At 44.2% G+C, this 26,440-nt stretch overlaps 1 protein-coding gene across 2 annotated transcripts in view; it reads right to left on the bottom strand.

Moving 5' to 3' along the window:
• Positions 1–1,454: 1,454 nt before the first annotated feature.
• LOC8053055 (poly(ADP-ribose) glycohydrolase) overlaps positions 1,455–26,440 on the bottom strand; it is a 48,053-nt gene continuing 23,067 nt past the window's right edge. For both annotated transcript variants that reach the window (XM_029981787.3, XM_029981786.3), the window contains 8 exons: positions 24,643–24,803; positions 22,814–22,899; positions 22,215–22,351; positions 19,679–19,826; positions 17,264–17,342; positions 5,636–5,744; positions 4,822–5,056; positions 1,455–1,660 (listed from right to left, as the gene is read on the bottom strand). In XM_029981787.3, the coding sequence (XP_029837647.2) occupies positions 1,554–1,660; positions 4,822–5,056; positions 5,636–5,744; positions 17,264–17,342; positions 19,679–19,826; positions 22,215–22,351; positions 22,814–22,899; positions 24,643–24,803 (1,062 nt within the window). In that variant the 3' untranslated portion in view covers positions 1,455–1,553. The remainder of the gene's footprint in view (positions 1,661–4,821; positions 5,057–5,635; positions 5,745–17,263; positions 17,343–19,678; positions 19,827–22,214; positions 22,352–22,813; positions 22,900–24,642; positions 24,804–26,440) is intronic.

Here is a 26,440-nt window from a genome sequence, read left to right as displayed (position 1 = left end):
GGCCAAACTCCTGCTGCAATTTGCACCATCAAATCCAGGATGCTAAAAGCACTCTAGTTGTAATCAAACGCTGCATAGGGAGGGGAAAGAAATTAAGCTGAAGCCAATAGAAAAACACTACGTAAAATACCGGGCACGCGTCCATTTAAAATTTAGAGATAATCGTGAAAAAATAGAGGATGGGCACTTGTCCAGTCATCATTTTTACATATAAGCGTACTGCGCACATTTCCTCAGATCTTACAAATATGGGTGTGGGCGCACAATGTGGAATGGGCGGATGCGCGGTACTCTACGATAGGCCATGCAACTTGTATCAAGTGGTGGGACAGTCTCTGTAAGAGCAGCTCCATTCTGTCCAGCATCATTATTTTCATCATTAGAAGGCGGTGATATCAGTTTTCGCCAAGCTTTTTACAGCAGAGCTGTTAAGGGCTAGTTTCCCAAGGATCGTGTCCCCCGCAAAGAAATGTCGACACAAAACTCTGGTTGCCGCCGTCGCTCATAGATGGAGCAACCTTTCGAGCCTTTCCACTCCGGCTTGCCGACTTGCGGCCGGCCATTACTTCATTCCCACCATAGTACAGCTCCGCTGGTCTTCCTTGTTCACCTAAGTGGAAAGGCTAAAAGTTTATATTTGTGCATGACATATAAGAGCCCAGCTACCCAAAACAAAATTTGCGGTTCAAAATTTGGTTCTTTTCCTCCCAAAATCCGCCGATTGAGAACTTGCCGGTTTGAGTCGTGTTCACTCTTCTCCGCGGTCCCGAGCCTTCACTTTGCTGACACATTTGCCTCGAACGGCAGCCAGAAATATTCACGTTCCACGACTAATTGATGGCAGGATTCATTAGAACTATGGACGTACAAGTAGGGCTTGTTTAAAAAAAAAAAATTAAACCAAGGAAACAAATTTTTTTTTTTTCTCTACCTGGTTAGGACAGTCACGTATCAAAATAAATGTTTGTTGAAAAAGAAAAAAATTTGCCCAATATTTATGTTACAACATTTTACAAATTTTTCAATTTGTGGGTGAAACGGAAATTGTGCCCTTGTGGGATGATGATGATAGCATTTGCACCCAACTAGTGTGCGCTCTAAGGTCCAGTGAACTTGGATTGCACACTAGTTGGGTACAAACACTGTATCATCATCATCCCAAAAGGGAACAATTTCATTTTTGCTCGCAAATAAAAAAATTTGTATGAAAGGAGAGTCAAAACTATTCTAAAATATACAAGTTCAAAGCATTTATAGTATTGTCAGGAAAATAATCTTCAGACGGTGTTTACTGGTTGGAGTGAGTCAGATCCACCTGAAAATTCGGGACGCAGTCTACAACCCATACCAGCGTTTACCAATAATGACGATGAAAATTGGACGCGTGCAATGCGCTAACTATCCTTTCAGAATGTGTAATTATGTTTAGAAAAAATTTTTATGAACACTTTCTGTTTAAAATTAAAATTGTTTTTATTTGGTGTAACGTCTTGACCAAAGGGCACTTGGAAAAAAAGTGGCTAAAATACTTCCTTAGAGAAATACATCAACTTCTAGGTGATTTGCCAACTGTAGAGGAAATCAAAGAGGCCGCCTTTGGTGGAAATGTTTTTCGAAGCACAGTCTTGGTGGTACTGCATCAACAGCTCGTAGATATCACCTGAGTATAGAACAACAATTCACGATCAGGTCTATGTGCATTATTCTATTTCCTTTCTAGCACACCTAGAAAATGCTAAATTTATATTATATTAGATTATAAATCTATCATCATGTCATTAATTTTTAAGGGGAACTCTTTATTCAAATTTTTAAGTAGGAAAGTTTTTGCCAGACACCTATTGGAAAAAATAAGTACGCTATGTGGTAGATTTGTATGAAAGAACAACTAACTGCTGCAAGTGAAACATGCTAAACATTGAGCTGTAACACAGGTGGTGTGATCATGCAAGTACTAGTTCTTTCATTTTTCTGTCGCACCTGGAAGTCTTTCATTAAAACTACTAGTGCAGCGGAATGTGCTCCAGTACAGAAGCAACTCGGGCAGTAAAACTTGGTGTTATCGCCTTGAGGGGGAACGGTGCTCCTGGGTATTTTTTCCTCACTTCATAGGCCAACCCCTTTCAAACAGCACAAGCTTGTTCAGACGTTTGAGCTGATTCCAAATATCTGTTATATTTTTTTATTAGTAGGTTACTTCAATAGTTATAATTAACCAGACTTTGTTTACAAAAATAACAGAGAAAAATATATATATATTTTTTTTAAAGTATGTTTTAAGAAATAGTCTGATACTACAAATTATGAAGAATGCAATGTTGGAAGCACTTTTTAGATTGAACCATTATTAGTGACTTTATAACACATTGAAGTTCAATGCTCAATGTGTGGCTACCAAGCAATAAAACCTTATTTCAGTCAAAAATTTTCTTACAACTATATTGAAAAATATGCTTCCAACATTGCATTATTTGCACACTTAGCTTTATGGTGCTAAAAATGAAATCTTTCTGTCTGCCGTAGATACAGAGATATCCCTTCTGAAAAATTGTAAGGAGTCTAAAATTTGTGCTTCGAGAAAGTGTTGTTTTAGCATCAGCTTCAGCACAATTTCAGCCTTTATAGAGATTATAAAGTGATATTATGGCTCAAATATTAATCTTCAAAATAAAAAACCTTGGGAGATCAAAAGAAAAATAGCTGTGAATTTCAAGATCACCATTTAAAAAAAATAATTTTTTTTAAATCAATCTTTTGGCTCCAAAGACTTATGTCTCCCCTCAACCTTGACTAGTAAACTTTGAAAAATGCAAATGTCATAATTGTGCCAAATGCTACGTCACGCGTGTACATGGACTAAGCTTTCTCGACAAAATTAATCAAAATAAAGTACTATAAAGCATACGTTGATCAATTTCATATGTGAAGCCAAACTTTAGAAAATTCTTGCTTATTCGGGTATTTGTTTTCAAGGATTAGAAAAATACATACTGTAAAACACTTCATGTTCGCGAGCCCTTAATTTTCGAATATTTCGCAAACTGAAAAATTTGCAAAATCTAAGGGGACGCTAAAATTTATATTTTTAAGAGTTTTAAACTGGAATTCGCAAACTTTACTGGCTGCGATTATGTCCTGTATGACTGATTTGCGAGAAATGGGGCCGCGAAAATAAAGGGTTTTACAGTAATTAAAAGGGCAGAAAACTGCATGAGAGTCTGATTATTATATTACAAAACACCAGATTCTATTTACTAAAACATTGTTTTAGTGAATATGATCTCTGCAGTGCACCATGCTCTTACCAAGCAATGGTGCACTGCATAGAAGCAGCGACAACTGCGGAAGCGAGTTCCTCAGGTGTTGCTTCTTCGCAATGCATTAGTGCTCGATAAGAAGCACGCTCAATGGGGCTAACCAAATCAACACTTAGAAAATATCAATATCACAGTTCATCCTGAAGCAACAATCGAATAGCATAATATTCTAAACTACTATCCAAAAATTCAAATATTTACACAGTCTTGCTTAATTTCACGCTATTGCAACTGTTAAAAATCACCCTCAAGGAAGGTTACGTCATATGTCGGGTAAATGTAAATGTTTTGACAGGTAATTTTAATGTTTCTACTTCATTTCAAAATCTTCAATTCACCTTCAATCCACACAAACCAAATTAAACTCTAGCAGAATGGCTTCAGTCAGGCATGAATACCCTAATCTCTGCTGAACCCCTGGCACATCATAGCCCGAGCCGTATTTGTACCAATAAATGCCAATCAACCAAAGCATTGATCTCAAAATATTAACCAAATGATTCGTTAAAGTAGAACTTCTCCACAGCAAAGTCAGTTCTTAGAGGACGAATCTTTGCTAAATTATTATCTTAACTATATCAGTACCTCAAATGCCTGCATCACTACTATTACAAGCATACCTTGCCTTTGCCTCATTACATCCATATCTTCACTACAATATTTATAGAGTAATCCATGCATTGTTTATGAACAAAGACTGCAAAATCAGTTTCTTGCATAGCATATGGATAGCCAATCATTGTAATCGACAGAAGGAACCCATTGACCCACTGGACAGAGATAGCACCCTCACACGCAAATGCGATCTGCACAGATCGCATCTTAGATGCATATCGCTTTTTCAACCTTATTATTCGCTGCGTTTCTTACGCAAAGTGTAATGATTGGCTCTATGTGTGCTCTGCAGGAAAGTAGATCCGCAGACCTTATTGATAGGGAGTCTGTCTTTTCCCCCACTAAATGCGGTATACACCCTTTTTCTGTTTACAAACACCAGTCGTCTCACGCCTCTTAAGAGACTTCCGGCCGCTCAGTTTTGGCAGGCAATCAGGCCTGTTGATACCAAAATTCCTAAAATGACGAAGCTCTACAGAAATCACAAAATTGGAGATTTAGCAAAGTCTTTTTGCTGCGCTATTCAACCTATAAGAGGGGATCAGACATCTTAAGGGGGTATTAAACAATCTCAAACAAATCTCTCGCCAACAGTTCCTCTAGCTAGCCACCCGGGAAACTGGTCATAAAATATTTCACGAGCATTGCAAGAAGCAGCGCTACGGTGGGGATTGTTTGTCCTCTCGTTTGACTGGAAGTTGACAGGAAAGCAAAAGTGGAACGGCGCCTCCCTTCGACGCCTCTTAAAAAAAGGGTCTACATGTACGTCGACCTTCTCTATAGAGAGGCTCGACCGTATCTTGACATTTTGGGTCGGTCACGGCACGGGGTTTGAATAAAAAAAAGCCAGACTGCAATGGGCCACCGAGATGCGGGAAAGAAGACTCACCGACGCAGAGGTTGCGCTCCCGCAGAAACCGATGCATGTTCCTGAGGTTCCGGCAGAGGCGCCTGTCGTTGAAGGTGAAGTAGACGACGTCGCGCCCAGCCACTGCAGCAGCCATCAGCTGTAACAGCGACTTGAGCTGGGGGTCCCCCCGGAAGGCGCCGCAGCCCCAGTTGCCCGTGGCCACCGCCGCCCGCTTCCCCTCGGGCACCCCGGGGCACGAGAACCCGCAGAAGGCCTGTCGGACGACACCGCACTACCAAGTCAGCTTGGGAGGTGGGGTGGTAACGCACAAACTAACGGCTCAGCTGAAGATACTGATATTATTACAGCAATAGCTGTTATCGGCTATTCTCTATATCTTAGCTATAAGCAAAGCTATATGAAAACTAGCACCAGATTAACAAAAAGGAGATTAAGCACCATGAACTGTGAAAAATTCATTCAGTTATCGCAAATAACAACAAAAAAAAAAGTTATCCCTTGGCGCACGTCCCCTGAGGCCGGTTCAGACATTTGCATTTAGTTGCAACCGAGTGCATCGTGCAGCCCTGCAATCTCTTACGACGAGAGTGCCCGCAGGCACCATCCATCGGGAAGCTGCGGATCGCTCACAGTTTCCAAAGATCTCCCATTTTTTTTTTGCACATTGTTTTTTTATTGTTTCGCTTTTTGACGATGTTGACGGCGCACACATTTGACCTCACAAATGCCACAAAACCTTCGCTCCAGTGAAGTGATGCTCCAGGGATGGACTTCGGCGCGCCTACGACGAGAGCACGAGCAGACAAGCTCGCGGGTCCCGTTTGCGTCCCACCTTGGTAAGTTCCCTCCTGATGGCGATGGGTCTGTACTGCTCGTGGGGTCTGGCAAAATAGAGGGCGTCCATGGCCACCACAGCCGTGCAGCGGCGCCCCCAGGAGTCCCTGCGCCACCGGGCCAAGGTCACCGGGCACCCGAGAGAATGGGGCGTTTCGATGGAGCGTAACGGCTGCCACGCTTAACATTCAACATTCACTTAACATTTGCGTAGCGACAATCTTTATCGAAATGTTGCGACGAACTGCGGTGACGTCTCGTTCATGTGACACCACGTTCCTCAAAAATATTGTTCATAATATTGAACTAAGCTCAAAATTATGAATAATAAACAATAAATGTGGTCACAAAAAACGCTGCTTCTTAATAAAAAAAAAAAAATGCTGAGTCTTTTGTATTTACAGACACTTTGCAGCATACCGCAGAGTACCGTGCATTCGCCCATACTGTACTAAGCGCCCACCCCCAAAATTTGGAACATCTGAAAGAATATGCAAAGTACATGTACTTAAGTAAAACTGATGACCTCACATGCACCCATCCCCTATTTTTTTGCAATTATCTTCAAATTTTGAGTGAATGCATGCTCGGTATTTTGCAGTACTCTCTTATCTAAAATGAGGAATTATTTGCTCCTTATTTTGTTCTCAAACTAGCAGTCCGTGGTGTGGACTGTGGGTTTCTATGTTAAGGGGAGATGCGGGTCAAAAAATCTTATTTGGGTTTTCTTTTTTTGCTTTTTTATCATTTTTTGACAATCTACTTCTATGAGCAAAAAAAAAATTTGGACGAGTAGTCAGGAAAAAGTGTGTCTGATTGACTAGATTTTCCTGAAAAAATCACAAGTTTTCGCAAGTATCGGGCATCTTCGAAAGGCCGCCGCTCGGGACAGCGGTGCTTTCTATGTTTCTCCAATTCAATTTGCGATAAATAAGGCCAATTCAATTTGCAATAAATTTTCGCCTCTGGAACTACCGAAGCAAGTAGAAGTTTCAAGAAAGGCAGCGTATATGGAAGCGGAGAACACCAGCGGAAGGACGTTTACGGCAGCCTGCTAAGCCTAACTACGACACCAGCAACCGTTCCGACGCCATCGACGTCCCGTTCCCATTTATCAGCGCTTCGGAAAAAAGGCTGGGTTCTTCGATAACTGATACAGGACAACTAGGTGTGCCTCTGCGAGTTCAGTGATGTGCAACATTGGAGCACTAATGGTACCTGTCAGGTGCATGATCTGCCCCACTTGTCACGAGTGCATATTCTCTACACGTCCGGGAGTCGACTCGGAAGCATGAAAGATTTTTAATCTGCCTCAAAGTACACTTAGAGAAGAGCGAGTGCACCGAGTAATTTTTTCTTTCTACGTTTGCATCGTAACGCCCCACGTCAAATGGAGACTTAAGTACAAAACAGAGCTACAACAGTGGGAGCTCTCACGAGTTTTGTTGCCAATTTAAAAGCCTTCTGCACGATTCTCAGCCTGCTGGCACCGATGCACCACAGGACCTTTACTGGCAAGAAGCCTTGTGCTGCTGCTGCAAAAAATCGGCGCTAAAACCTCGCGAAGACCGAAATATTGACGTGTAAGTAGCAGCTATAATGTAGCCAATGTTTGATGGCACATGATGCGAGAGGAGCAAGAAAAGTCACAACTTACAGTCTGGGACGGTTTTAGTGACTCTGGATGCTTCCTGGACACCTTACTTATGTTCTGGTTATATTTCATCCGATTGTAGCCGATTTTTGAAGACTATGTTGTCACATGCGGAGCTAGCCAAGTCGGCAGCGCACTTGGCTCCTACGCAAATGGCCCGAGGTTCAATGCCTGATAGCGGATGCACCTTTTTGTTATTTTTGTCAATGTTGCGTTCGAGTAAATTTGAGAACCGTGTTGCTGGTTTGAGGTCTGAATGTTCCATGTGCCAAGCCTTCTACGCCAACAGTTCCAAAAGCCCACGTGTGTACAAAAGGGGCTCCGCGCGGCAAGCCAAACTCAGTCTCTCCCCAGCACTCCATCCTGCTGTTTCGCCGACATTGACGCCTGTGATACCAGCCTTCTATTTTGTTTCGGGCACAAGTTCGCCCCATTAAACATTTAGTTTCTCCAGTTATTTGTCGCTCCAACATCTGTCATTCGTGACATCTTGGTGGAGGAGCTGGGTACCACATTCCATGCCCGTGAAATGTACCCCTCAGAAGATCTGTCAGGCTCCATCCTTTTCAAGTCTCCGAAAGCTAATCCCCATCAACGAACCTGAGACCCGAGCTAGCCACCGCAACCAAGGCCAGTTTCCGGAGTTCGGTCAACTATCAAAGCAGCCAAGGAAAAAAAAGACGCTGGCAATGAACTCCACGTCACAGCAAGACGGGACGCCAGCAACAACCATTGTCTGCGTGCAGACCCCACCACAGATGCTGGCAAATTTCTATGGGGATCTTTATAAAGATGTGGACGACTGGTCGCCCAGTTCAACGAATGGGTGACTGAGCAGAGCCTACAGAATGTCTATTTTGCTCTGGAAGGCATGACGCACCTGGTTCAAAAACCACAAAGCATTGATTTAATCGTGGGAAGACGTCCAAACCGAGCTTAGATGCACCCTTGCCAACCAGCATCAGCGGGCCGAAGAACTTCTTCAAGCAAGAAGCCAAGGGCCGAATGAGATCGTCATGGTTTCGTTGAAGACGTTTTCCGCCTCATGAATTGCGCCGACCCAAACGCTTCCAAAGGAAAAAAAGCTGCGGGTCCTGATGCCGGGAGTAAAAGAAAACATTTTTGGAGGCCTTGTGCGAACCCCACCTACCATTGTTGCAGCTTTCATCACTGAGGCAATAAACATCGAACGTGCCCTTCATGCATGGGCCTCCCACTACCAGAGGCTTCCCAGCTTCGCTGCCCCCTCGCCGTCCAACTGCAACAGCACGGACATCCGCGAGATCATCCGGAATGTTGTCGGCAGGAAATCAAGAAACTCCTACCTGCTGCCACAAGCCCAGCTTTGCCCTCAATTACCGAGGTTGAAAGGGAAGAAGTTCAGCAAGCGCTCCGGCCGGAGGTTCTCATCAATGCCGGTCCGGGACCACCAGCCCTGAGCTACGCCGCCGCAGCTTGTCACCCGCCGCTTCTGTCTTCCCGGCAGTACTCAATGGCACCAAAGCGAGAGGCCCCTTCACCACAGCATACTCTCCAACAGGAGCAACGGTGGCCTCAAAAGACTGACGTGTGGACGGCGGCAGACCGGCGCCCAATATGTTTCCACTGTAGAGAGGCTGGACATGTCTATCGCTGCTGCTGCTAGTGCCAGCTTGAGCCCAGAGATTTTCAGACGAGTAAACCACGCACAAAGTAATACGAGCCACCTCGGGACATTGACGAATATCTCCGCCGGTCGCCATCTCCGCGACAGTGATAGAAGTGTCATTTGACCTTTTGGAGCAGGCCTTGTAGCAGGCAAAATGTTGTTTTGGAGCAGGTAGTGGCCCTTTTGGAGCAGGGTCCGGCATATGTTGGCATATTACTTGAAAATGAAATAATGCTGCATTGCTATATAAAGCCCATCTCTATTATTGAAACACAGCGCCTGTCGCCTTTTTAAGACAGGATATATAAAATTCAACAAAGTAAACACAAAAAAAGAAAACATTCTTTTAAATAAAGTTTATCTGCTCGTCAGACAAAAAAATACAATTAAATATATCACACTGAGTTCTGATGGTACAGGATATTTAGTTTTATCAGCCTGCACTTCTTTTAAGGTATCTGCAGCAGCATCTAACGACCCTCACGGTTGTGGAATGTTTTAGTTCAGAATAGAGTTGTCTTTCGGGCAGCAGCTTCAAATATTGCGGTATTTGATATTCGCTTCAAAAATTCCGATTCATTTTCTATGTGCTGGCGAAGTCACGATAGGATCACGGCGAGTTAAACCGTTGAGTGCGCTCCTTAACATGCGCCGACGCGCTGCAGAGAAGCGACACCCGCAGAGCAGACACCACAGTCGCACGAGTCGCGCAGTGCCTTGTGCTTCGAAAAGGACGGTGATGTTTTACCAGCACTACATCCAGAGTTTGGTGCAACTCAACTATACTTCGTTTCAGCTTCGGTACGAGAGCAGCCGAAGCTACAAGCGCGCTAGGAGCCCGTAGCGGTGCCCACACTGTACGAGCCCACGCGCGAGTCAGGAATGCACAGAGCATTGGGCTCGCGCTAACTTTGACTTCGCTGGCAGCTAGCGCACGGGAACAGGGCGGGCCAACATTAAAAGCATCCACAAGCTCGGTCTTTTTTTTTTTAAAAAGGCTGCTCAGTGGGATGGTTCTTCGGTTAGCCTCTGCGGCTTTGGTCTCAGATGTCGCTAACGTTGTTCCTTTCAATGATGATTATGATAATGCACCCTCGCAGTATCGGTTTGCGTAACAGTTGCGGCGCGGAAAATACCGCGTTACCGCCACGCGCTCTGATAAGACTTCAATTTTTATTTTTTGATGCTACATCTCATCTCGGCGCAGGCATGGCGCAATTCTTCGGTAAAATGACAATTTGGCGCTACATGTAACAGGATTGCGTCCTTGGCGCAATTGGCACAGCACTTCCATCACTGCCGCGACCACCTCCTCGCCACGGTCTCCATTCGCCGTCACCCCACTGCCAAGCATCGCCCTTGTGCAGATCTTGTTGTGGGAGTCTGTCTCCTGTCCTGCCAGGAAAACTAAGAGTGGCAACTCCTGGAAGTGGAGTGGCTGCTGCTGTGGGCTGACAACGTTAAGAGCCTCCAAGAACGCCGAAGAGCTCCCACTGCTGCGACAACATTCATTGAAACGACGCTTCTGCAAAAGTGTCCAACAACCTCACCGTTGTTATTGATGGCCACGACACATCAGCACTCGTGGACACCGGAACAGACTACTCCATTTCAAGTGGGAGACTCCATTGACGCCTCCAGAAAGTCACTACACTGTGAGATGGCCCGCAGATACGCACTGCCGGAGGGCATCTTATTACACCCGTTGGAAGGTGCACTGCCCCGTCAAGATTCATGGCGAAACCTGTCCGGTGAAGTCCATCGTTCTTCAAGACTGTGCGAGGGATGTTATCCTTGGAATGGACTTCTTGTCCAAGCACGGTGCGGTCATCCACTAGGAGAGAACAGGTTGACACTCCAACAACCTGTCCTGAAGCCGGAAGGATCTATGGTAAAGGCAGCCGCTGTTCGAGTACTCGCCGACCATGTGAACCTGCTGTCGAGGTCGAGTATTCTGATACCCGTCGAGTCCGATTAAGCTTCCTGCGTCCAACTTCTGGTCGAAGGCAGTATCCAGTTGCTTCTTGAAAGAAAAATCAGAGTCGCAAGAGGTGTAACAATGCTTCAAGACGGACGTACCACAGTTTTCGTTACAAACTTCCGACAAGAGCCGCAACACCTCACCAAAGGTACTGATGTGGGCCACATCGAGGAACTCCGGTACTCACCTGCGGTCACTGCACTGACTGAGGACCCATCGTCACTGCAGCCCCCCCAGAGAACGCCGCCCACAAAAACTTGACATCAATACAAAGCTTCCTGCTCCGGAGCGAGGACAACTGCTTGAACTTCTCGGTGAGTTCACTGAGGCATACCTGCCAACCTGTGGACTTTCCAATTCGTAAAAGTCCCACGGCCACGGCGGGGGGGGTTGCGCGAAGCGATGTGCAGCTTAATGTCAGCCTGGCCAGCGTGCGAAACGCTTACATCACATGTGCCCGTGCTACAGAATCCAAACTTCTTTCGCTTTTTGGGCGGCACGAAGCACGAAAATTTCGACATGTAGGACTTCAAGAACACCTGAAAGTACCTCTTTTGAGGTTTGGAGTTCAGCATTGCGCTGCGAAGCCACAATGACCAGGAGAATGCTACAGCTACACATGCAACAAACACAGACGCCGTACTTCTCGCCTCGAAACTGGCCGAAACAACGAGGCCCAACAACGTCTGAACACGTTGAACCAACGTGCAATCATGCAGTGCCGAACACACAAACAAAGGCTTTGAACTTTGGATTGGTTTTCGACCCGTGGCCACCAGATAGACGGATAGTAAAAACCACGACGCTGCTGTGGACGGTACCTATCGCCCACTTGAAATAAAAAAATTAAATATATTTTTCATAAGATTTGAAGCAAGATTCATAAAATCGTAAAATTAGTCTCTATTTGTACATTTTACGAAAAATTCAAAAGAGTTGGCACGTATGCTGAGGGCTTTATGACATCCTCAAAGGTGTGACAAACGACAGTAGAGAGGCACCGCATTGTTACCGACAACGTTGTGCTCCCACTCCACCACTATACTGAGTATCTGTGAAAGAGAGGAAGGTCATTCAGGAGCACGTTCAAGAAATGCTCGATGACAACATCATCCAGCTGTCAAGCAGTCCATGGTCCCGACCAGTCGTGCTCATCAAGAAGAAGGACGGAACTCTTTAATTCTGCATAGACTATAAAAAAGGCTGAACGCTGTAACTAAGAAAGATGTCTATCTGGTTCCTCGCACTGACGACATGTTGGACCGACTTCGCCACTCCCAATATTTTTTGTCAATGAATCTAAAGAGTGGATACTGGCAGATCAAGGTCGACGAAAGGGATAGCGAGACGACGGCCTTCGTCACACCGGATGGGCTGTACGCATTTAAAGTGATGCGCTCCGGGCTTTGCACGGCGCCCGCGACCTTCCAGCATGTAATGGACACCGTGCTTGCCGGCCTGAAATAGCAGAGCTGTTTGGTTTACCTTGACGACGTTGCGGTGTTAGCTAGCAACTTCGACGAGCACTTGAGACGACTCCGAGCCGTGCTCCAAGCTATCAAGAATGCAGGACTCACCCTCAAGCTGACAAAATGTTGATTTGCTTACAAGGAACTGAAGTTCTTGGGCCACGTTGTGGGCAGCGAAGGTGTTCGTCCTGACCCTAAGTAGCCGCATTTTCACCGCTGTCAAACAAGAAGGCTTAAAAAGATTCTGGGCCTTTGTGCCTACTATAGGCGCTCTGTCCAGGATTCTGCCAAGCTCTCTGCACCACTGATGCACCTCACAAAGGACGGCGTAAAATTTGAGAGGACAAAAGAGCAACAGCAGGCGTTCGATGAACTCAAACGCCTTCAAACTCCTCCTGTCCTCGGCCACAGGAAGGCACAGAGTGAGTCATTGCATACGCAAGTCGAACACTCCGTAAGGCAAAGAGCAAATACTCAACGACAAAAAAAAGAGTGCCTTGCTGTCGTCAGGGTGATAATGAAATTCAGACCCTATCTGTATGAAAGTCCTTTCTACGTGGTAATGGACCACCACTCACTCTGCTGGCTCGCAAACTCAAAGGACCCTTCGGACGTTTTGCCCGCTGGAGTCTCCAACTGCAGGAATTTGACATGACTGTGGCCTGCAAGTCTGGCAGCGAGCACAGTGACACCGATTGTCTTTTGAGGGCCCCTGTCGAGATGGCGTCCGAGCGCACTAGCGACGAAGACGAGGACAATGTTTTTGTCGGTGCAGTGAAAGAACTTCAACAGGATGACCCTGTGCAGCACGCACTTATCGAGCACTCGGAAGGCTGGCATACTACGGTATCCCGAGTCTTTTTGCAAGCTCTGCCATCCTTCGCCATCTGACGGGGTGTACTTCAAAAGAAGAATTTTGGCGACAACAACACGACATGGCTTTTGGTGGTCCCCAGCGGCCTTCGCAGAGAGATGTTCCAAGTCTACCACGATGACCCAATGGTGGGACACCTTGGCTACACCCGGAAACTCGCCAGGATCCGCGAGAGGTACTACTGGCTTAAGCTTCTGAAGACCATTTACATCTACACCCGATTGTGCCATGAGTGCCAATGACGGAAGAAACCATCGACGAAGCTAGCAGAACTCCTCTAGCCAATCGCTCCCCCATCAATGCCGTTCCAGCAAATTGGAATGGATTTGCTTGGTCCCTTTCCACCGTCAACTTTAAGGAATTGCTGGATAATCGTTGCCACCAATTAGCTATTGCGGTAGGTCGAGACGAAGGCCTTCTGTCAGTAACTGCGGTTGAAGTCGCCCATCATCCTCGGGCACGGAACTCCCGAGGTGCTAGTTACAGATCGTGGGTCGTCGTATCGGACATCGTCGCACCACGGCATACCACCCAAAGACCAAGGAGCTGACAGAGTGGCTTAACAAGACAATCGCTGACATGATCTCCATGTACGTCGACGTAGAGCGCAAGACGTGAGACGAGGTGTTGCCCTACGTCACGTTTGCCTAAAACACTGCGGTTCAAGAGAGCACCAGAGTTACACCTTCCCAATTGGTACACAGTCGGATGGTAACTACCATGCTCGACGCAATGCTGCCCCTTGAGCCGGCTGGTGATGGGAGCGACGACGCTCAGGTGGTTGTGCACCGGGCCTAAGAAGTCCGCCAGTGTGCCGACTCCAGATCCAAGACCAGCAAATGTCGACGCTGGCCAAAACAAAATTTGTTGTCGGGATGTTCACTTCCAGCCCAGGGATAGGGTGTGATGTGGAGACCCATCCGTCACCGCGGCCTGAGCGAAAAACTGTTGAAATGATAATTCGTGCCATACAAGGTACTTCATTGCCTCGGGAGCTCAACTGCGAAGTGGTGCCCAACGGAATGCAAACACCGTCACGACACCAATCACGATCCGAAGTGGTTCACGTCGTTCAACTCAAGCCATTCTATGCTCTATGGGACTGTAGTGATTGTGGACTTTTCGTGTTCCAGTGACGTTTTAGCTTACTGTTCTTTTGTTTTGTTTTGTGTTGCATCAGGGCGATGCACTTTGAAAAAGAGGGTAATGCTGTGTTCGCAGCTAGCCAAGTCAGTAGCGCATTTGGCTCCCGGGCAAATGGGCCGAGGTTCAATGCCTGGTAGTGGATGCACCTTTTTTGTTATTTTTGTAAATGTCACGCTCTGGTAAATTCGAGAACCTTTGTTAAAACAGAGGTTCGGCCGAGTTGGTTGCTCATGATGTACAGGGAGACAGCGCACCCGCAAAACAGTTACTCAAGTCCACGGACATAAAAGAAAGACAGATGCAGCACTGATTAACAACTCTTTGGTATATTTATACTTTCATCTTCGTCTTCTTTTGGTATTATGGACTAGGCGAATGAAGAATAATTGGTCTTTTTCTTCTATAGGAAGCTAAACTGTAAACCAAAAACAAAAAATGAGATTAATGTAAGGCTAGGTAGTCATTGAGGCAGAGAATATTGCAAAACATGACGATAGAAGCGTTAGTACTCTGTCTTTAGCCTTATTACAAAAAGAACTAGACTACCTAGCCTTACATTAATTTCAATTTTAGCTTTTGGTTTAGCTTCCTATTGAAGAAAAAGACCCGTTATTCTCCATGGGGCCAGCCCATGATATCAAAAGAAGACGAAGACAGAAGTGTAAATATACCGAAGAGTTGTAAGCCAGTGTTGCATAAGTGTGTCTTTCTTTTGTGTGTGTGGACTGGAGTAACTTTTTCGGAGGTGCGTTGTTTACCCTGTACATCGAGAGCCCTGTTGCTGGTTCGAGGTCCGAATGTTCTACGCTCCAAACATTCTACGCCAAACTGTAATATTCCAATCACAATTTTAAAAAAAATTCTGTTACTCTCGAAGATATACAAATTTCCAGCATCTAACTAACTTCTAGATGGCTTTTAAGATGAAGGCATTCTTTAGTTTTCTATTCGATTAAAAACATTGTACACCCATTTTGACTAGTTACTGCCACTACTCTTAATAAGGAGCAAAATGAGCTACTGTTGATACCGATTATAACGAAGTCAACGGGAATCGGAAATCACTTTGCTATATCCCTATTTCGTTATAACCAACTTCGGTTATAACAAAGTGCAAAAGAGAATGGGAAATTGTGATTGCTTTGCTGTAGCCGCTGTTTCGTTATAACCGACTACGTTATAACTGGTCTCAAAAGTATTGCACCATACACTTTATAAAAAAATAAAAAAAATGAGTGTGCCTCTGTTTGTGCATACAAAATCTGTATGTAATTGTTTGTCTATGAATACAAAACTATAGAAGCTACATTAAAACTAATTATTGTTTTGAAAAGAGAAGACAAAACATGATAATAAGCTGAAGTTTCATTATCCCAGGGCATTATAAAGGAAACAAAAAGAGGTCGGCTATTCAATATTTGACTATATAGTCAAATATTGAATAATTTTTCCACGCCTTTCACTACCATTGCAAATGTTTAGACGAAAACACAGCTAAACTAGCAAAGGTTGTTCCACTAGTTCATTTAGAAGCTAAGTTTGATCTATCTATATTTATGAACTGTGACCTCAGAAGGTCTGATGTCCTGGGATGGCAAGTAAACGACGGATTTGACATAAAATCAATCCTATAGAGATTGCAAACTTTACCCAATTGAGTGAATTAACAAATCTTCCAATATAAAATTTTCTTTAATCTCGAGTTAAAAAAGAATGAATCGTGCATGATGAACAAAAGGTTGTAAGGGCATCTCTGCCTAACATAGTGTAGTGAGCTTGGTTTATGTAACTATATTTATATTTACAATATTTACAAATGGTTATTAGTTTCAATGCAGAAGCTGGCCATCATAGAACGTCCAAGCACCACGTCACCCCGAATCTCAGTGTCTTGTGGCACGCGTCACGGATCGCGCGGCATTGAAACACACCACTCTTGCTGTGGTTCCTGTGGTCCTTGTAGCTCGAAGGCTACAATAGTATACTCTTGAATAACAGCCAGTTTATTTTGAAACTTTTACTACAATGTACATATATACATTTACAAAGTTTACATTTATTTTCAAATACAATCAGCACACGTGCACCATCCCGCTTTGAAAGTATGCTTTTCTTCCAAGCACGCAATTGCGATATTCATACTTTTCCGAGTTTATCGCAGCGGGTTACCTTGTTGAGTGCGCTTCTTACCGAACACCAATGTAATGCAGAGAAGCAACACCCACGAAGCTCGCTTCCGCGGGTATTGCTTCTCCGCAGTACACCGGTGCTCGGTAAGAAGCGCACTCAACAGAACTAACTCGCCGCAATCAACACATAGAAAAACGCGAATAGTGCAGCCCTTCTCAAAGCAAATATTGAATAGTGTATTATTCGAAACTACTAGTCAAAATTTTGAATATTCACACAACCCTACCAAGCAAACATATTTTGGGATAGCCTCTGTGTCCTGATGTAGCCAATTGACAATCAAATTCCAATAAAAAGCAAGTGCCCCACATGCATGTTTAAGCAGCAGGAAGGTAGCCAGTTTAATGAGCGTTTGGTGCCTCCAACGTAGACAAGAAAGTTAGCCAGTGCAGCCCCACTGATAGCCTGGGGTCTTTAAAGTGCATCACAGTAGTGATACAAGACCACACGTTGGTGCAATGCTCCTCCAGATCAAAACGGGCAGGGGTGGGGTTCAAATCAAGTATTGCTGGGTTCTGCGGCGCGAGCTTTCACTCCACATGGTCCCAGCTGCGGTGCACGAACACACTTGGCCACACCTATCCCCCAAGTCTCCTGTTGTGTATCCACACAGTTCCAAACCATTCGAGCAACTGTAAGTAACATAATAGAAATGTGCATTCACCTTGGAGTGTCATCTAAAAAGTCGCTTTCCCATGAAAAGGTGTCAGCATAGCCAGCGGTGTCATTAAACTGCTCCACGCCTGCGAAAGAAAATTTGTGGGTAGGTAAAACATGGATGCAATGGTCCAAAAAAAAGAAGCGAATTCACGAGCAAATATTCGGATGAGTTCGTCCCTTGAATTTGGACAGATACAAGGTTGCTCACTGACAACACGAGCAAAATATTTTCGACCAGCCTTCGCAGTCCATCGGTTTACCTGTCAAGTGCCGTTAAGACTCGATATATGTGACTGTGATCGGTACCCGAGACTGATGGTGCCAACTAAATGGACGGACGACGCGAGTAGTAAGCAAATAGGAATGGGGTTACAGGACACGTGAGTACAGTCAAACCCGTTTATAACGAACAGCAGGGGACGCTACGATCAGTTTGACATAGCAAGCAGTTCGATATAGCAAAAACCATTTACAACAAACTTCCACGATGAGTTGGTTGTAAGGTGAGAGCTTCACTTTCTTTCTCATCTCTTCACTTCCGCCTTGCAACAACACGCTAGAAAGGTTTTTTTGTTTTGCATGCGTGCAGGGTTTGTTTTTTTAGCTTATATCCCCTTCTGAATCGCTTCTCTTAATGGGCAAATGCTTCGGGATGAAAAGCCTTTTCTTTTTTTCTGTGCATTTGTGCAGAGTGTATTTTTTAGCCCCCCACCCCTTTCTCCCTCTTCACTCAATCTTGTTCGCAACTTGAGCTTTTGGAATTTTCTTCCTTTTCTACTTCTTTTTTAGGGGAAGGGACAGGCTAGAAGACGATTGTTTGCATGCTTTTGGAAGCCTTCCTGGGGGGAAAAGTTTGAAATAGCCAATATGTTGTTCATTACAAACATACCTTTTACATGCATTTTTATTTAAATTTTCTGTGAGTTCGATATCGACAATAATTCGCTGTACGTGGGTTCGTTCTAGACGGGTCTCACTGTAACAACGATGATGGTGAGCCTGTCTGCAGAAATGTTGCCCGGACACACCTAGTAAACAGTTCCATAACTTCTCCAGACACTAGCACTCCGACAGAACCAGCCTTTCTCAGCACTTTAGACACCTTGGATCTTTTTCATTTTAAGCAAGTTTGTTAGCAGGGTAATACTCATCCCCATTAAGGGGGAACACTGGTCTTGGAGCTTTTTTTCTTATTTGATGACCAAACTCAATGAAACTGCACAAGCTTGTTCAGCTTTTTGTGCTGATTTCATATATCTGGTAATTGCTTCAGTCAGGAGAATTGTCCTGAAGATAATTAAAACTTGCCTGCCTTTGTTTGGAGGTATGATAGGGAAAATAACTGCTCAACAAAATATCCTTTTTTAACACATGGCCAGATACTACGACGTGTGAAGAATACAATGTTGAAAATACTTTCAAGATAAACCCATCATTAGTGATTTTACAACATACTGAAGTTCAGTGCTCAATGCATGGCTAACAAATAATAACACAAAAATCAAATAAAAAATTTTCTAGACTTACATGAAAAAATCTGCTCTCAACATTGTATGCTTCACACATTTCGCAACACATTTCAAGAAAGGTTATATTTCTGACTGCTGTAGATGCTGAGATATCCCTCCTGCAAGTTTTCAACACGTCCAAAAATTGTGTTATGTGAAAACAATGTTTTAGAGTCAACTTTAATGCACATTCAGCCCGCATAGACATTATAAATTGATTTATAGCTTGAATATTCATGCACGAAATTAGAAGCTTGGTAGATTTAAAAGAACAACAGCCATCGCCGTTTTCAAAAGAATGCAGTTTTAGAAAGTTTTTGACTCCAAAGACCCATGTCCCCCCTTAATAAAAGCAACACTAGCGAACGCAAGCGGACGAATGCATACATACAGTCGCGGACAATATGCAAACGCCCAGGCGAGCACGTGGCTTCGAAGACCTCCAGTGCTATCCAACGGAAGAAAGCCGAGTTATCGTTGCGGCTCTTGTGTGAACGAGCGCAGCATTCCAGTGACAGCTCGAATTTTGTCGCCACTCCCCACTTCACCGGTAATTGAGTGTTGAGTCAACACCGACAGCTCGGTGAAATAAAATCCGCTTGTCGTCACTTATCCCAAAAATTTATTATCCAAAGCCCGAAAATTGATTGCTCAACCTGCCCACCCGGATGTTTCAGACACACTTGATTTTGGCTTTTGTCGCGGAACAGCTCTGCATTTGGCGCTGAAATCAGCACTAGCTCAGTGACAGCTGGTAAGCGGAGAGTGATGACAACAATTGGACAGCCGCTGAAGCCTCGATAATGGTTGAGCTTTCTTCTGATAGCGCTGCAGACCTTTGAAGCCACACGCTTGCCTGGGTCTTTCTGTGTCGTCCACGACTGTCCATGGGAGCCACGAAGGCAGCCCACCTGTGATGACTAGGACCTCCTTGGGGCCGAGGGCCTCCGTAAACAGCCGGGAGACGAGAAGCTCTGGGCAAACGAGAAACCGGATCTCTTCCTGGACGCATCCACCGCCCAGCACCCCTCCTCCCACAAACTTGTTGGCAAAGTCCACCTGGAAAGCAATTAGCACAGCCCAGAGTTAAGCATGCGTAACGACGACCTTAAAATCTTGTACGAACGTCCTCTCCCAAGAGATCGCCCATACCAGTCTTTCTGGCTAAATATCGACAGAACTATTGAGCAAGTCTAAGTATTTTTTTGTAATGCGTCAAACTGGCTAATAAATGCAGATTGATAAGCTAACTTTTTAAATATTAGTTTGTGCACATACCCTCCAGCACAAAAGTTGTGGAGAGCGAGTTCAAACTTCCTATCGTGCCTTTTCCATTAAGGTAACCTTTCAGTATTATTGTCTCTAGCTTTAAAAAGAACTTAAAAAACCACCGAGTAAGATTTAAGAAATCTGACAGGACTACCCACTAGAGAACTGCAATCGATGTTAGTGTCCCCAGTGGTGTAAATTTTTTTGTAATCTTGCATGGCGAAAAAAACGCAGAGCCTAGGAAACAAAAGTTTTCTAAACAGGTTAGGATAGCATACCTGCCAAGTTCGGAAAAACCACATCCGGAAGAAATTCTAAGAGGGAGGGGGGGGGGGGGGGATTAAAAAGAAAGTATTGATAACAAATGTACATAAAGACAACTTTATTACCTTGCACTGCTCAAACTAGCAAGGAACAGCTTGGCCTCGTTATTATCACAGCTATTTGTTACAATGGCAAAAACTCCTTATTTAAGTGCGGTAAGGGAGTGTGGGGGGGGGGGGGGGGGGAGGTAATTTGCATTTCCCGGAAGATTCTTATGTCAATAGTACAAGTGTACAAATTGGTCAAAATTCGGGAGTATCCCGGGTAATACGGGAGACTTGGCAGGGTATGGGACAGGAAGGTTTCAAAATAATTGTTTGTTGAAAAAAAACTTGTTTGGCCCAATATTTATGCTACAATACAAATTTTTCGATTTACGGGTGAAACCGAAATTGTAACCCTGCGGGATGATGATAGCGTTTGTACCCAAATAGTACCGTAAAATACCAAGGGAGTGCCCACTTCATTTTTACTGAAAACTGGATTAATCTAAACATGGGCACATGTCCGGTCAAATCGGGTGCTCAACGTATATTTTCAGAATTCCTAGGTTTGGGAAATGTTAATAGTGGGCTCTTGGACGAAGTCGGTGCTTCTGCGGTATTTTATGGTAGTGTGTGCTTGTACAAATGCTATCATCGTCATCCCACAAGGGTACAATTTCGGTTTTGCCCACAAATCAAAAATATGTTTTTTATTGTAACATAGTTATTGGGCAATTTTTTTTTCTTTTTTGTTTTTACGTTCATTTATTGTGAGATGTGCCTGTCCTAACCAGGTAGAAAAAAAAAGAATATTTTTTTCCGGGGGTTAGTGTTTTCTTAAAGCTTAAAAAAGATTAGACACATGAGGCTGCCTTGATAGAAACAACATGATGGGAAGTTTCTCAATATGCTCTAGAACTTTTGTATTGAAAGGTTTGTGCACTAATTAGTATTTAAGGACTTAGCTAATTCATCTGTGTTAATCAGTCCATTTGGTTGACTGCAAAAATATCTTGACTCGCTTGATAGGACTGTAACACAGCGTTGGTCTGACACGCGTAACGTCCACCTGCCTTTTTCAAGTCTTGGCATAAGTTAGCTGAGGTTAGGGATCTCACTCTCGGAGTAGGCCTGAATGGGACGGAAACATGTACAAAAGAAAACACCCGTGTGTCCTTTCGCAGCATTGCATAAAGCTGCATTTGGGAAAGTTCTTGCTAAACAGGCTAGGACAAACAGAAAACATCAAATACAGGCAAAACAGAAGGCGCCACAGCTTGCAGAAGAGCAGGAGAGGCAAATGCAGATGTGGTGTCATTATTTGAATTTACTTTAAATTTAAACATAAAATTATGTGAACTTTTAAACATTACTTTTAATAAAAGATAAAAAAAAAAAGAAGAAAAAAAAAGATCACCCACTTATGTTGAACCATCGGGACTACTTTTAAAGCGGACAGTATTTGCTGCTGTCGTGGTAGTGCAACACAGCAGCCTATCCTGTCTGCCAAGTTATGCTGAAATGGAATATAGCAAAACCTTAAATTACAGTTCTGCATCAAGTTGCAATATTTCTAGGATATATAAAATAATAAAAAAATATTTCCCTTTTCTGAACAAATTTGACGCTATGAACTACACTGCATTGGACTGAGCAAGGACTACAGTCTATCACCCTCATCATCATGATTATTATTATTATAAAATATGGTGAATTTTTTCAAGTGTACCCTGCTCCATACATATAAGCAGCAGCAGGAGAAAACAAAATACGTATAGAATTTGATGAGGACTTGTCGGCACAATATCCTTTGGACAAATTAAGTTGCGGCAAATTAGAAATGAGGAATGTGTACTTTGCTAAAGCTCACCTGAAGCATTCCTCTGCCCTCTCTCTCAATGAATCCTTTCTCAGAGACGTGGAGGTCAGTCAGGCTGTCCTTTGACCTGGACCACTCGATGGATTCACTCAAGCCTTTCCTATGGAATGTTAGCATGCCCTTCGGTTCTGCACAAATTGCCAAAGAAGGAACAAGCTAACTAAAGCAACAGACCTGGCACTTGGGAAACATCAACAGCCCAAAGGCTCGTTAAACAAAGTACCACATCTTGCCGAACATGCATCTATTCTTGTGTACAGGGCATGCAACACTCATAGAACAATATAATTGCCATCAATAGAAAGAGAAATATATGGTTTCAATTAGAAAATTACTGAGTACTATCACCTAAAATTACTAGGTCAGTAAATTCTAGAAAGATTTGGAGCACATGGGAAGTACTGCAGTGCACTAAAGGAAAAAGGCATGAGATACTGAAGAGGACCACAGCAGTCACTTAACGTGTTCATCAACGGCGACATTTCTGAGTTCATGGGTCGACACCGCATGCAAGCAGCGCCATTGTTGCCAACTCCGTCACACCCCCAACACAGCTCAGTCCAGTATGCACACAATTGGAATTCACTAACCATCACTCGTAATCCTCCTAAAATAATTGATTATGCACTTGAGCTTCTCCATCTTGCAGTCCTCGTCACTTGGTCCCGAGTAAAGCCTGCAAGGTGCAAAGGCGGTCCTCACTTACAAATCCTCCTCACATGCAGAACAGAGACAACAGCTGGCCTCAAACCAATCACACGAAAAACACGCATGATTCTGTCAAAATTTCTTTTGAGTGCCAGTGACCACATTTTCCTCTAGATATCACACTTCTTATGCGTGAGGCCTGCGTGAGGCAAAACGAAACGGACCAGCAAAGCACAGGACCTCGCGCATGTACAGTTACTCTAATGATGCTTAGAGTATTTAAAAGGCAGCGTCATATGGTTACTCTCCACTAGAGCAAATGTATATGCTCCTCAAGTGGAGCATATGCAGTTACTCTAAAGAGACCAAGCGCTCCACTGGTCTTTTTCGTTTCGTTAAGCACTGTACTTTTCTTTGGCTTTTCTCTGGTTCATCACGCAGATGCCGAAGTGCCGTACTGCCACGAATCAACCGAACAACCAGCAGTGAAGACTACTAATTCTGGCACTTGCTAGGCAATCTTGGCACAAAGTTGCCAGATAACAGCCAACCTACCTGGCAGTGGAGCCTAACTTTGGCGCCCGTTTGGTGAGCTAGGGCACAAAGTTGCCAGACGACGGCGAACCTACCTGGCAGTGAAGCCTAACTTTGGCACTTGTTTGGCGACTCAGGGCCAAGATAACCCAGATTCAGGCCAAAGAAGGTCAAGTATGGCTCCACCTTGGCATCTGAGGGGCCTTTCAAGGTCCTAAATTCCCAGACAAAAACAAAACTTTGGCCCAAAGAACTGCGCTACCGAGGTGAGCATGATTCTGATCGTTTTCACGCTATTTTCGCTTCCGCTCTCAATTCTGCTCCCGTGCCTAATCCTTACTCCATCTACAACGGGCCTCCGCGGCACGCCGCAACTAAAATTCATGTTCTTTGGGCACACTAAAAACTTGTTAAGGTCTAGCCGTACGGTGTACAAGTTTGTCTGCTCGGATAGTGGCGCACGTGTGCCAGCACAATAAAGCGTCGACTACGGTCAACACCTCCCATGCTCCATTCCAATGTTTATAAAGCGCGCGACGGTGGCGGCTCTGGGGCGCCAGCTGTGCACCGTGTGACGTCACTGCTCTCCGCGCATGCGCAGCACGGAGCACAGCTCATTATTGGAGCCACGTGAAACTGCTCAACCTTGGCCAGTGTAGCCCAAGCTACAAAAGATAGCTGTCATTGGTAGGTTACAGGCTCGAATCCGGTTCGACGGACAGACAGTTTTAGGGTCGTGCAATGTATACACCAGAGAGACGTCATCAATCCTTTTCTCGAGGATTATGAACTGGCTCCAAAATAGTGCAAATGAATAAGGTCGGAGCACTTGATTAGACTGCGTGAAAATTTAATACTGTAAACGACTTAATGAATTTTTGCCACAACGAAAATATCGCAAAAAGTTTACCCCGAGAATATATCCGCCCATGAGAACAAATATGTAGCACGTCACTCTAAATCTCTGAATTTTGTATTCACAAAATATTGCCGAAACTCGCACTTCATAAAATTACCCAAATATTGAGCCTACGAAAATAAACTTGTTTACAGTACACCTTTGTTGTCACATGACCCGTAGCATACTATACTATCTGTATTCCATTGGGCTTGCAACTCAAAATTAAAACAAACTTATTTTTCTGGCATGATAACTGATAAATGTCACCCATTGAAACCAATGCGCTAGTTTCTGAAATGCCAGGGAAAAGTGGCGAGGGCAGAGAAGTTCTCGCACCGGACAAAGTTGATGTCGGGGTAGTGGGAGTACTCAGCACTGGACTTCAGTGTGTTCCGCCGGGGAAACGTGCAGAAGAATGCGTTGGCCAGGAGGCAGGCAACCTGCATCTGGCTGAACGAGAGCTTCTTGTTCTGGCCACACTTGAGCAGCGGGATGGGCTGCAGGTCGAAGGGAGGAAAGACTCAGCTTGGCTCGCCTTATCAGATAACGATGTAAAGATATGACATGGCAATACATACAAAACTTGAAAGTATAAAACAGAGAGGACGAGGACGGGAACAGGACATCTTTCATTTAGCAACAACATAGAATGGTACAACGATAAAACCGCCCCCCAAGGGTCTCGACGTTCTCAAAGAGGGAAAGGAGATACTAGTTATAAAGGAAAGGGAATACACTAAAAGAAACGTTTGAAAAGCACATCAGTAATCTAGTTATTTTCGATTACTTAGAATTAGCCTTAGTCATCGTCAGTGATAATGCAGAATTATTCTTGTTTGCAGTCCAAAAAAAGAGAATTGTACTATAAAATAATGGGAGCGACAGTTCCCGAGGGTGCAATGTAAAACATGCAAAAAAGTTCGTAGAATGCGAAGAAAGGAAGGTTTATTCGATTCCACTAAGCTGTGGCAGTCAGTACATAGGACAGACTGGGAGATGCGTCAACCACCGACTCAGAGAACATAACTTGGAAGCATCAAAGGCTTCAACTGAGTCGTATCACAGCCGCACATGCGATGACTGTACTCCTCATTTTTCTAATACTAAGATACTGGGCGGGCACAACAACAGATTTGGGAGAGAAATCATCGAGTCATTTGCCATGGGGACTGTTAACAACAACATTTCTGCACCGTCATTATCATTGACAAAGACAGAGGTCGAATTCTTAACACCAGAGATGACTAGAATATTGACACCTCGTCATGACGCTACAGATTTTTAAACTCTTATATTTTATAGTACAATTCTCTTTTTTTTTGGACTGCAAACAAGAATAATTCTGCATTATCACTGACGATGACTAAGGTTAATTCTAAGTAATCGAAAATAACTAGATTACTGATGCGCTTTTCAAACGTTTTTTTTAGTGTATTCCCTTTCCTTCATAACTAGTATCTCCTTTCCCTCTTTGAGAACGTTGAGACCCTTGGGGGGCGGTTTTATCGTTGTACCATTCTATGTTGTTGCTAAATGAAAGATGTCCTGTTCCCGTCCTCGTCCTCTCTGTTTTATACTTTCAAGTTTTGTATCTATTAACCAACATGCTCGTTTTCAATTGTAACATGGCAATAGTTCATTCCAATTATAGTGATCAACCTGCTTGACTGCATAAACCAGACTTCCAGACTTGAGGTGTGGCAAATCAAAGTAGAGCAAAATGTGTTAATGATTTTTTTTTTATACTATACCACATCATTAATGTTATGTCCTTGTTTATACAGCAAACTTTCGTTAGTTCGACCTCGGTTAAGTCGACTTTTCGTTTAATTCGATCGTGTTGAGGAAAATTTCGATAGTTCGAACTCGGGAAGACTCGGCATCGAATAATTCGTCCGGAGCAATGCGCGCGGGCTCACATTGAACGGCACCACGGCAAAAAAACCACCAACCTACGGAGGGCCCTTTGCTGCAAAGCCGAACGTGCGCAAACATGCGCTTGCCCCTCTACGCTGTTGAGATGGACTGTAGCGAATGACGCGAGCCAGTGCAACCAATTTGGCGTGGAGTAGCGTGGAGAACATTGCGCGTGGTCGGACGCGCTTTCTCGAATTGAAGCGTTTTTTTCTCTGTA

This window comes from Ixodes scapularis, unplaced genomic scaffold, assembly GCF_016920785.2.
Source record: "Ixodes scapularis isolate PalLabHiFi unplaced genomic scaffold, ASM1692078v2 PGA_scaffold3__209_contigs__length_174095766, whole genome shotgun sequence".
Taxonomy (NCBI): Eukaryota; Metazoa; Arthropoda; class Arachnida; order Ixodida; family Ixodidae; genus Ixodes; species Ixodes scapularis.
Note: the sequence above shows the minus strand (reverse complement) of the source record. Positions and strands in the feature narration are given on the sequence as shown.